Source organism: Acanthochromis polyacanthus, chromosome 3 (genome assembly GCF_021347895.1).
Source record: "Acanthochromis polyacanthus isolate Apoly-LR-REF ecotype Palm Island chromosome 3, KAUST_Apoly_ChrSc, whole genome shotgun sequence".
Lineage (NCBI taxonomy): Eukaryota > Metazoa > Chordata > Actinopteri > Pomacentridae > Acanthochromis > Acanthochromis polyacanthus.
The window spans coordinates 13,482,925-13,496,134 of record NC_067115.1 but is presented as its reverse complement, the minus strand read 5'-3'; the positions used below and the strand labels follow the sequence as shown (position 1 = coordinate 13,496,134).

The 13,210-nt window shown below is 43.7% G+C and overlaps 1 protein-coding gene across 1 annotated transcript in view; it reads right to left on the bottom strand.

Annotated features, from left to right (window-relative positions):
- Nucleotides 1-12,722, bottom strand: part of ccdc85al (coiled-coil domain containing 85A, like) — a 30,315-nt gene extending 17,593 nt beyond the window's left edge. Inside the window, exons 1-2 of the mRNA XM_022205600.2 lie at nucleotides 11,986-12,722; nucleotides 9,611-10,709 (exon numbers count right to left, since the gene is read on the bottom strand). Of these exons, the coding sequence (XP_022061292.2) occupies nucleotides 9,611-10,709; nucleotides 11,986-12,231 (1,345 nt within the window). The 5' untranslated portion in view covers nucleotides 12,232-12,722. The remainder of the gene's footprint in view (nucleotides 1-9,610; nucleotides 10,710-11,985) is intronic.
- Nucleotides 12,723-13,210: the final 488 nt, after the last annotated feature.

Genomic DNA, 13,210 nt, shown 5'->3' with positions numbered 1-13,210 from the left:
CAGCAGCAAAGCAGCTCATTCACTGCTTTGACCAGTGAATGATACAACGCACAACCGACAGGCACCATAGACAAGCTAGCTAGCTCAAGAAAAAAACACATTATTTGTCTGAAAGATTAGAAGTTGCACATAAAATGCATGTTACTAAGCCAAATGCAGTCAGGGACTTTACTAATACAGCTTTGCTTGGTGGCTTGCAATGGCAACTGTTCAGCAATTTAACATTTTAGATACAGAATTTGTACCATTTACTCACTTCTTTACCTGCCATAGTGGTGGCTATGGAGTCGAAAGGTTGTTATTGACATGGCCGACAGAAAAACTTTGAATGCTCGCAATATTATGGTGCCTGGTGCTAAATAGAAAAGCCTGCCCGATACTGAATTTTTGGGGTCAATATCGATTTTAGAAAATAACAAAAATAGATATATCAGTCAACACTGAAAAGGGAAGGTTATGGAGATAATTTTAATTATCTTTAAAACGATACATTTCCCAAACTAGTCAGCAACTTTACTATGAAGACTCCGCACCACCATCTGCTCAGCTGCTCTGCTACATGTGCTGCAGGGAGTGCTGATATTATTGTGAGCAATGGAATCTGAGATCCTCGGCTTGACAAACTATATGTTAACCCTTTCTAAATTACCCCTAGCATCTTTTTCTGTATTATATCCCATTACAGAAAGGTTTCATAATGGCACATACAAAATGATACTGTTTTATCTGTGACAAGCCAATATTGGTCAATAACAGTGACTGCGAAAGGAACAGCATTACTGCTGGAGAAGTTCCTCAACAGCTCAAAATGTGGTTGGTGTGGTGTCATATTAAAATGATTTCATTGGTCTTAATATGGCAGAATGAGACGTGCAGTTTTTACCTTTATGTTAATCTTCACCCCGATTAGACTTGTGCTGAGTTGTAATGAAAATGTAAATGTATACTGTCATTGTGACTTTTAAAAACTGACTTAGGGGTTGTGTTTGATATGAAATCAATTTTTTTTAAATGGGAAATGTTGGGCTATATTCCCAACTTGATGCCTCTGCTACACTCATGCTGCTCTTATACAGTTTTTGCATTTAACATTATTGAGAAATGTATGTCAGCTTCAGATGGAGAAAGGTACGACAACCTGATCATATTTGCTAATTTCTACGATTATTCTGTCAATGTTCCTTAGCAAAGTCTCTCACATTGAACATGCATTGAATCAAATGACTCATAAAGCTCAAATCATCACATTATTTCCTCCAACTCAAAAACAAAGACTCTCCCATAGTTGAATGATGTTCATTTTGTCGTTTATTATAGTAGGATAACGTTGCTTTTTATACCGACAAATCAGTAAAGAAAGGATGCTTTTACCTTGCTGACATGCAGATGCAGTTGAAACATGTCAGCAAGGTAAAACCATCCTTTCTTTACTGATTTGTCGGTATAAAAAGCAACGTTATCCTAAAGACTCTCCCAATCTGGCAACCCTGCAGCTCACACCGTGCATACTTTACACAATGTGCTCAGCCACATCGGTCCTGCTCCGCTTTCCTCCTTCACTTCCACCTTTCCACTTTCACCTGATAGCCTCTGACTGCCAGCTCTCAGCATGGCACACATCTACAGCTGAAGTAAACATAACACAGCTAAATGTGGTTACTGCTGGTGACTTTGGGACTGACAGAGAGTCCCTCAGGCCCAGCCCTGCCCTCGTACATGGCAGCCACTCAACTTCCAGTTAATTACCTGGCCTAGCAAGCTAATTTCCTCTCAGCTCAGTGGGCTGTTCCCCACTGGCATGGCGTAAGAGGACAAAGATTGTTCTCCATTCCACTGGGTTTGCGTGTCTACCGGATGACTGGGGCTACTGCGGAACATTCGTCACAAACCTCTGGGGTTTGGGCTGGAGCGACGCGAGTACACGCCAAGCAGCTTGCTTCATAACTCAAACAGCTACTTAGGAGCTGCTGGTGGAGGGAAATGTTTAGGAGCATCCTGGAACTGCTCAACATGCTCACAAATTCAGATTGAATTATCTTTCTTGATCCCAATAACATACAATTTAAACATCAGTGTCAAAATGCTGGGCAAGTTCAGAATATTGTAAACGTTTATCTTATTTAGCCGCAGTACATAATCATTTTCCTTGCTGCTCCCTAATTTATAATTTAGCTTGCCAAAAATGATTTTCATTCTCTTGTTAGACACATTTCACACTCCATTTCCCATTGACATTCCTGCTGTGATGAGTATTTGGCTGAATATAACGGCGTAGAACCAAACCAAAAAGAATCGTCAGCTTTGTTTGAGTGTTACACCACGAAGAGGCACTATATGGCCGATGCTCCATGAAAGAGGAGAGAGAGCTTTAAAAGAGACAAAGCTGACACTGGCTTGATTAAAAATGACAATGATATGCACCAGAGGTAGATAAACAAAATGCCTAATCATGCACTCCTTCCTTAATGACTGCTCTGATGGTCTATAGGCGAGGGCGTTTGGGATAATTGGTCTCAGGTGTGATTACAAATTCAAATGCCATGAAAACATTTAAAATAAACTTTTTTCCCTGTTGCAGGGTTACAGTAAAGACATCTACCTTGAGAATTTCATGTCTCCAATGTCCTCAGCTCTAAGTAGATGTGGATTTTTGTAACCTCTGCTTTAAAATGATAAAGCACATCTATAAAAGTCACCCACTCAATGCAAAAGTGAAAATAATTATTTGCAGGAAAATGCATAGACTTTAAATAGAGTCTTAGGCAACAAAACACAGGGAAATGCCACAAGTTCTAGAAGTAATGAAAGGTAAAGCTGGGATGGTAGCATTAAAGATGAGACTGTCTGGTAATAATACTAATCCATTTGAGTTACACCAGCCTAATGCTCCCCTAAATCCTTTCACGTCAAGCAGCTGTGACAAACATTTGAGTTTCCTCATGCCGCTTAGACTGCACGACTTCACAATTTGTCAAGGGATGCTTTCCATCCATCGCCTTGGCAGACAAATGAAGAAGGAGAGGACAGAGTGGAGTCAGAGGAAGAAAGGAAGATGTGTTATGAAGAGGAAGACAGAAAGAGGAAGAGAAGGAAGGGAAGAAAACAGCCAGTAATCCACTCAAATACTTCCTCAACCCTCTTTCCTCAGCTCAGCTTGGCAAACAGTACATCCTCCAGCCTCCTCCAGAAAGACGGCTTTGTAATCAGAGTTTTCTCTCTCTGTCCGACAGCTGGTTGCTCACACTGGCAGCCAATTAGGATGGAAGGAGGGAGGAAGACAGAGAGAGAAAGAGAGGGATAGCTTGGCTTTCTCAATGACAGTGGAGAGGGAGAACATTATCCGAGGCCACAGCTTCAGTGATGATTTCCTGTTGCACTGACAGGCAGCAGCACTTCTAAACAACAGCCAGAGGAGCTGGATGGTCTGAACTAATGCCATAATTATAAAGATTAACAGATGCAAAGAGACAGCGGGATGATCTTTGCTAATTTAATCAGATATTTTACGCTTGAGAAATGGAAAATCGGGCTCCCAGTGTTTATCAGTTCTTTTTGTATCAAAAGAAAATAGAGGTAGGTATGAATATGCAGCAAATCTGCCATACACAGACAAAACAAGCTTGTTTAATTGACTATGCCTGAATCTCACACCAGATTGGTAATTGTCAAATCAAACTTTAGTATCGAGGCAGAGCAGGTATGTGAAGCATTGGAGCAGTGTTTATGAGGTTGAAGCCTGAGAGATACTCTGCATTTAAGCAGTTTGGAGGGCCTTCATCTCTTACAGAAAAACTGAAACAATTAAATCTACTCATGTAGATACTTTCTTATCTACCTATATCTACAAAGATGATAGCATGTCCAGATAAATATCTTACTGTTGAAACATAGGCTGCATTCCAAATTGTGTATTTTTTCCTATACAAAGTGCAATCTATTTTGTGCAGTATGCATACAACTGGGACAGGCTACATAATCATAAACTTTAACTGTGACAGTCTGTAGTGCGAAATGGGCTGTCATCTGTTTGTGTACTATCAGTGGCTCAAACTGGTTTATAATTGTGTGCAACACTGAGTTGTATGTGATGTAACTGCACAACGAATTGTAGGTCAGAACGGCCAGAAAAACACGCTGGTTTGCTAATTCAAAATCCTGCGGGATGTGGTAGGACATCTGGGCATTTTTGGCACACAATATTTGACATACTATGTATTGGGACATACACAATCTCTTTATTTAGCATATTATGTAGTATGGAAGTATGGATGTGTGAACTCATCATAGATTCTTCTAGGCTCTTTGCTTGGTTTTGTGAAGTCATTTTGGAAAAGCCAAGTTCAGCACCTCCACTCTAATATTTGTTGTGATGTGGTGCTACACTCATCCGCAACACCACTGAAATCACTGAAAGGTGAAGTGAATGAAATTGATCATATCATAATGACACAATATTCTGCAAGGAAACTTTAAATGCTGCCGTTGATCTTACAGTTACTACTTACTTACATACTGACACACACTACCAACCGAAACAATTCTACAATTCTACAATTTCATTTAGCAGACGCTTTGGTCCAAAGCGGCGTACAACACAAGCAAGAATTCAGACATAAGGAAAAACCTTTAGTAAGTGCAAAAGTGCTTCAAGTGCGATTGGTCAAAGGTGTTGCCATCAAGTTGCAGAAGTGCCAACCCCCCCCCCCCCCCCCCCCCCCCCCCCTTTTTAAATAAGTGCTAAATAAGTGCTGGATTTTGGACCACCTGACTTATTCAACCCCTAAGGTGGAGTCGGATTAAGTGCCTAGGTGTTCTCTGAACAATTGAGTCTTCAATTGTCTCTTAAAAGTGGAAAGGGACTCAGCAGAACGCACAGAATTTGGTAGTTTGTTCCACCATTTGGGAACAACAGAGGAGAAGAGTCTGGCTAGAGATTTCGAGCCGTGCTGGGCTGGAAGCACCAGGCGTCTCTCACATGCAGAGTGAAGTGGGCGTGAAGGGGAGTAGACCTGGATCAGGGAATCCAGGTAGGCTCGGGCCGTTCTTGTAAATGAAACAAGCAGATGCACTGATGACAGTGGCACAGCCCCAGTCGCCTCCCCCAGTAGAACATGCCACAAAAACTGCTCAGGAACAGCTCAATGGAACATGAGAAAGACCTCTACTCATCAACCTGGCCTCCAACCTCCCCAGATCCAAGTCTGATCGTACTGGAACGATCTCAGTCTACAGAGACTGAACCCCACAAACCGTAGGACCCAAAGGATCCGTTGCCAATGTCCCGGAGCCAGACTGATTTTAAAACACACGGAGGATTTACATAGTATTAGGCAGACAATTTTAATAGTGCATCTGATTCATGTATATTTGAAATTTAGCTGCCTTTTCCTTGAAAGTTAAACTCCAACAATCCCTGTGAAATATTGCTATTAAAGCTCTTACATGTTACATCTACTCCCTGTTTCTCTACACTGAACAAAGCATCTGTCAGATATTAAACTTTGGCAGATTTGGGGTATCTTGGTTTTTAGGTTTGGGAAAATGATGGGATGAATGAGCTTCATGAGTCATTTCACATAATGTATATTCAGTGTGAGAGAGTTTGCTGAGGAACATTAACAGACTACATTTTCCTTGGAGCTAAGTAGCACTACCTTGGAACACAAAGGTAGAAACAATGCTGCACCTTTATCTTGATCAGTCATTAGCAGTCTGGTGAGGATGCTCAAGTTGGGCATGGAGGATGCAGTGGTATCCTCAGTGGTTTAACATCGTATTTTGTACATAGCTGTTATTTCAAAATAACAGTTCTCAACTAAGAGAGTTGAGTAAGTACAATGATTTAGCTATTGAGCTGCAGAGGATGAAATGTGCAACCCATATTTTTATCTCAGGTGGTAAAATCAATGATCATTGGCTAGAAATGTATGCTTTTACCCACCTCTGTGTGAAATCATTCTAAACTGCATTTTAAATTCTGTGTATGTGTGTGTGTGTGGTATTCACTGACATTACAAGGGCAAAGGTTCTCCCACACAGTGTCGAGTCTTTCTTTTCCCCTGCAGCCCTTTTCTACCCTTCTGATCATCTGAGCAGCTTAAGCTAATGTGCAGAACTTGTGATTGCTAAAGCAGAAAACATGATTAAGTCTCTCCCTTTTTTTGAAAAAGGCCCTGGGTAAAAGATCCTATAGGCTTAGCGAACAGTCTCCCCTCCAGTCTGGGTCAGGAGACTACAGTGTTCACAGTTGATTATTTCCACTAAGACATACACTTTGATCTGAGTCCTGAACTTAAGGTGTCATTGTTTATATAGACAGCTCAATATCAGGCTATTAGAAATGTAAAAAAAAAAAAAAAAAAGATTTTTGCTTCTCAGGCACTTCTAAAGAAGTATCATTTCATCTGTAATTTATAAACTGATTACGCCCCCCAAATTCTTCAAATGCCATTTTAGATACACCACTTAGCTACTTCCTGAATCATGTATTGTTATGATGAGAGGATAAGCTTTGGCATGCTTCTTTTCTTCCAGAGAAAGTCTCTTCCAGAAAGCCTAAGTTCCCTGTAATGTTTTACAAAGGTAACCTAAGCCATTACTCCTTTCTCCCGACTGGACAAATGACAGAAAATGTGTGATAAGCCTCCCAAAAGAAGCAAGCAGCGGTAGCAGATTGCATGAAAAAGCTGCAGAGGTCAGAGTATTGTTTTGTTTCCTTTCTGGATTTTGTCAGGAATTTAAATGGCCTGAGCTTTAGCACTGTTCAGTGGCACGTTAATATGAGACGTTCATTTGTCTGAAAATAAGCCTACGCTGCTACAGTGACCCTGGATGGGACACTTCCACCCAAATCACACACTCACATACATGCATAAGCATGAATGCAAGTACGTATAAAATGAAATAATACTGTGCAAAGGGCTTAGAGGATAATCCAAGTGAGTGGAGTGTACAACATCGTCACAGGAATTAAATTCTCTCTTCGTCCAAAAAAGGACATGACAGCAAGGTTGGGTCAGAGAATGACATGTCCACAAATCTGCACTCTTTACGTCTCCTACCTCAAAAAAGGCTTCATCTATATCTATTTATATTACTTATCCATCCATCCATCCTCTATACACCGCTTTATCCTCATTAGGGTCGCGGGGGGTGCTGGAGCCTATCCCAGCTGACTCGGGCGAAGGCAGGGGACACCCTGGACAGGTCGCCAGTCTGTCTATATTACTTATCATTTTACTTTCATCATTGCTTGCACTTTAGCTAGTTTTAATGGCAAGTTAGCACCCTTTAATATGTCAGAATTGGACAGGATTTAACACAGACATGCCAGTGCTAAATTCAGAAGCAATTAGGCAAGAATCTGCACCATAAAAGCAAAATCTGGTATCTCTGTATCTTGATCTAAATATTGTCTATTGACTCTTGAAGTTAGTCCCCTTGTCAGGTCAGTGGAGGCACGGAGGCCCTGTGGGGACATGTTCATGGTAGAGATACAGCCATTCTGACAGATAACAAGCTATGATATACCAATATGACACCACAGAAGCACACACACACTCACGCTGCTGTCACACACAGGCTTAATGAAGTCTTTATGGCCCTGGTTAAAGGCTATTTGGTGCATGCATTTCACTCCGAGCTAAGTTCACAACAGTTATGCCACAGTTGGCAAACCACCAAGCCCGAGGGCCAGTGAGTGCCCTGTGCACTCACAACATTTGCCAGTTAAGGATTTGTGAGGCATTAATGTGGCGTGGCTTTTGCAGACATCATATGGGTTTCAGGTTACATCAAGATTGAAATCTCTCAGAGAAGTACGGGGCTGCACAGAGAGCTAAAATAGAAACAACGATGATCCAAATCAAAGGTTGTGTGTGTCTTTTATAATAATCCGGTGAAATCCATAGAGATTGCAAAATGGCGAAAGAGTGCATGCTCACTACGAGACTGTAATATCTGAGGCTGCAGTGGCCGCACTGTGGTTCTTAAAGGCCTTCTCCAGCCATTTAGGGTTTTATTTTCAGAAAGTTGGGAGGGGGATCTCTTCAGGGAGACTTTGATAGCATTGCAGTAGGGTGTACACATGACCAGTGGCACAAATAGTGGAGTAAAAAAATGAAAAACGAATGACAAGAAGAATGCTGGGTTGCTTTCTCACCTGCGCAAATCCGATCTCTTTACTTTTCCTACCTCACTAAGAGCTTCCTCTTTATATATTTCTATTTCTTATCTTTTTATTTTCCCCATTGCTTGCAGTTTAAATAGTTATTCTGGCATTTTAGTTCATTCTAATACATCAACATCAGACAGAAGGTAGTTTTTGTTAAATTCAGAGGCTATTAAGTCGATATCTGCACCATAAAAGCAGGGTACCGATGTAAAATCTTTCATTTTGAAAATTTATAGAAAATGGACAATTAAGAATACCCAAATATAATATTTTATATATGTGAGAGGAAGCAGACAGGTGAGAAAATTCCATTTCAGTCCCAAAGTATTATATTTTTCATATTTGATTTCGACTTTTTGCATCTGAACCTTTGATAAGTTGGCCTGTGACAAGTAAACTCAGCTTCATGTGAAAGAAGGAATATCCCTTTAAAGTCATATCATATTAACAGAGATGGTACACTCTCTATTTCACTCTGTAATTTGTCCTCTTTGCTTTGTATTTGTTTATTTACAGTGGAACGTATCAATGTGACTGATAAATGGGCATAAATGACTCATCATTTTGTAACAATAATAGCTGATACCCTTCCTGTAAGTATTGGGCTGTTGCTACTCTGTGTAATCTGGTTTTATTTCCCTTGTAATTTCAGCCTCATAATGCAAAGTCAGGTAGATATTTCACCTTGAGGAATTTGTCCTTTAGCATCTTAGAGCTCTGTGCCACTCAGCACTTTTTCCCCCCGACTCCAGAAATCATTATCGGCCACTGTGGGGTATTTAAACAGCAGCCAAGTTGCTACTTTGATTTTCCCTCCTCCTCCTCTCTGACATCCTTAACTCCCACTGATCTCACAGGGATGGACATGACAAGAGCAAATATTTGGGGCGGTAATTCACTGTTTAATAAGTTCAAGCGTCCTTGTGCTGCAGCGGTGCTGGATCATTAGAGCTGCATCTGTTCAACTTATACACAGAATGTGTAAAATAAATATCTCTCAACTCCATATTTTCTCACTCAGCACTGAGCCAACCCACATCCCTCTTGAGATGCTAAAAAAAATCAATAAGCCTGTAAATTTTGGAGGAGTCAGAATGGGGCAGAGTATCTCTATTTTCTCAATCAAATCAGTGCTTTCCTAACACATATCGCCCAGTAAATCGCCTTTCAAAAAAAATGGGAGATTTTACAGAAATAGAAACAGCTCTACCTCATTGATTCCAAACATTAAATTGGCAAAAGTTTGAGATGATTTATGTGAACTTTAAGGGAAGGGTTTGCTATCTTTGCATGGGAAAAATGCTGTCAACTGTATTTCAAGGTTGTGTGCATGGAATAATTTGAAAATTTTAGTTCTTTTTGGCTTTCTTTGTAGGTGGATGATGGTAGACAGGAGATCAAAACACAAACACTCACATAGAAACACTGACTACCTACCATTCATGCCATTATAGATGCTCCGGTGATGTGGTGACAGCTCATCTCCAGCTGGCCTCCTTTGCCCCTCTCTCACGGGGCTGCCAAACTTCACATGGTCGGGGCTCACACTGTACTGGTGCCTATGAGTTTCAGGGCTTCCTCCTTGGACCACGCAGCTCTTTTCGTGGTGCTCACCTGCCCCTAGATGTACCTGCCGGTGCTCGGGGCTCCCACATCCTATAGCGCTAATGCTGCTCCGGTGGTGCCGCTGAAAGAGCTCCCCACTGCCTCCCTGACCCAGGAAGTGCTGCCTCTGGCCCAGGAGGAGGTCCGAGCTGTGGTGCTTGGGGTGCTGCTCTGGACTACGTCGGCCCACATTCCTCCCATATTTTTCTGGGCTAAGACCCCGCATGACTCGACTGTGGTCAGGCACAGATATGGAGCCGCAGCGGGGCCGGCAGAGCTGGGGGAGGGTGTACGGATACTCCAGGCTGGTGCTCCGGTGGCGTCCAGCTGGGTGCTCAGGACTGGACACCTCCCTATCTCCTCCACTTCCTCCTCCTATTCCGCTGATGCTGCTACACCTGGGTTTGTGCACGAGCTCTGGACTGCCTTTCTCCCCGCCGCTGCCTGCCCCGCCCACTCCCGCAGCCAGGTGAGGCTGCTTCAGGTGGGGATGATCGGAGCTGTCAGCACTCCCTGCGCTGGAGGTGCTGCTCCCGTCCCCTACGTCTCTCATCAGCAGCCCCTGACCCGGCACCAGCAGCAGACTATTCTGGCTGTCTATGGAGTTGCGGCACCCTCCCATCCCTACGCCCCCTCCGCCTCCACTCCCCCCGCCGCCACTTCCTCCCCCCACCACCCCCTTCTCCTCGTCCAACAGCAGGCAGAGCTCCTTCAGTTCCAGGTTCTCCCGGATCACCTCCTCTTGCCGAAGCTCCAGCTCCTTGAGTTTCTGGAGGTAGAGGGTCACCTCTTTGCGCATGATGCTGGCGCTGTAACGCCCCAGGCGCTGCCACTCTCTGGACACACGCTTCCCCTTCTGACGGTCGTCGTCCAGGAAGCAGCACAAGTCCCGCAGCTCACGATTGTCCTCCTGCAGCTTCTGGTTAATGTCCTGAGAGCAAAAAACAAGCAGAAAAGAACAGTTAAACTGGGCGCTATGCCCATGCACTAGGAGGAATCATAAATTAAGACAATGTTGAAGGAATACAAATTTGTCTTTGAAATGTTGTGAAACAGAATAGTTTTCTTCTGTTCATTAAACCCCAGGTAAATTGCTGCAGCCATTGTTCAATTTGAATCCACTTCACTGCTCTTTTAGATATCAAACGGTGTACGCAATCCTAATGAAATGAAATCCTAATCCTCTCAGTCTCTTCCATAACAGCACAGACTCACTGTGTACCATTCAATGTGAAATACATAATGTAGATTACAATCCTTTGCAGGGAAAAAAGATGCCACACACAAAAAGGCAAGGGCTGGAAATGAACTCACACACCCCATTTTACGCCAAAGCAGCATTTACTTAAACATCCCTTCTTCACCTCCAAAAGATCTCCTTCTTTTCTCCTTTATCCTTCTGCAACAATATAACTCTCCCCTATCCTCCTTCTTCCCTTCACACCCTCCAGCTCCTTCCTGTGTAATTAGGCCATGTGGATGGGTGGAGAGGTGACGAGGTCTCCAAGAAAAGCAAATGATCCCAGTGTGTTTCATCTGAGGCTTCTTAGGGCCTGGTCTCAGCTTTAACTGTAAACAGTGTGTGGACATTATGCCTCAATTCCCTCATCAGAAAGTCAAGGCAGCTGGTAAAGGTTACCAAAAGGGAGAAAGCCTGCACATACTTTTCAAAGCAAATGCCACAGTCTGCTGAAGGGTAACTGTATTGCACATGCTGGTCGATTCATGTGGAGGAATTTTCAAGGAATGCAAGGTGTGTGCTCACAGAGATAGATCTGGAGGCCAGATTTGAGCGCTGGCACATGAACAGAGCTGTAAATTTGCAGAGGGACGTTCAGGATTTCTTCGGGATCAATTCCTACCTCAGGAAGCCTACTTTTATTTTCTTCGTAGTCGAGTGGAAAATGGCACTTCTCACTGATGTTGCTCACAATCACAAGTTAACACGCCCTCAAAGGCTTATAATTTCCCACCTCACCCAGAAGTTGAGCTTATTCCCTCAGATTCAGCATGCGCATACACACATTCATCCATACCACATTCTCACAAAGGCCTACACAGTGAACTTCACTGACGCCATCTAGTAGCTTATTCTCACACCATGTCTGCAGATGCGCTCTCCTAACAGCAGCACATCCTGCCATGCGCGTTCTCAGGTGCGCTCCAAACCTATGATCTCATCGTTCAACCAATGCGCGCCCCCTCACCTTCAGCCCCCTGATCTCGTTCAAGTGCAGCTGGAGGCTGCGATTGACCTCCCGGATGAGATTCCCGTGGTCCAGAATCACGCTCATCTTGTCGGCTTCGGACCGCCTCAGCCGGCGCACCAGCTCCTCCTTGGTCCACTTGAGCAGCTCCTCGTCGGTCAGCCCGGAGATGTCCTCAGCCGGACTTTCGGTCTTCGTTATCGACAGCTGGAGCTGGGGCTGGGGCGGCGGAGTCGCCTTCTCCATTGGTACGGCTCCTCCGGCACCGACAAAGAGCAGAAAATACTAAGAGGCTCGCCGGCAACCTCTGCTCGCATCCGCTCCCCGGTCGACGTAAGGTGGAAAAACAGTTACCGATTGGAAACCAGATGCATAGTTTGGCCTTTTTTGTTGTCTGTTGGTCCCGACTCTGCCACTCTCTGCTAGAGCAACAGCTGACGATGCCGGCTGAGAGTGATACAAGAGGAGGAGGAAGAGGAGGAGATGCTCTACTATCACTGCAACATCCTCACTGCCGAAATGGACTCGCCGACATCCAGCGGGACTTGTCGTGTCGGTTCCGTATCCAAAATTCAGTCCGGACCGGTTAAAGTGAGGGAAGCTTCGGCCGACACACACCTGCCGCTGGTTGGCTCCGCACACAGAGAGAGGAGAGAGTCCGCTGTGCACAGCAGAAACACGGGAGAGGAAGCAGCTCTCCCCCCTCTATCCTCTCTCTCTCTCCCTCTCCCTCCCTCCAGGGATTTGAGTCTCACCAAAAATACAGCTTGGTTGCAGCGCCACCTAATGTTCAAATGCAATCCAAGCAAGTTGTCTGTCATGCCGAGTTCATGACCTCTCGGAACGAACCTACCCTTTTATAGTAACACGCTCCAGCTGCCTTAAAGTTGCAACACATTGTAGTATCAACTGTAATTTATTGATTTGACTTCATCAGATTTCATTGTTAGTCACTGATATTTCAGTTATCAATATTTAAACGGCTAAACTCCACTAGGCCAAACATTCCTCATGATTTTTCTTAGGCAGATGCCAAACTTTCGAGTATGGAAGCGGACAGCAAACGCATCGTGGTCCCAGGCAGTTTCTCTCAGCACATGGACAGCTGCTCATGTGGGGCATTGGTGAGACCTTTACCTGTAAAACTGTGATCTGTAAAACATAGAGCTGTTTAGATAGGTCAAAAAACAATATTTAACTATTACAGCAGACATTATTATTATTG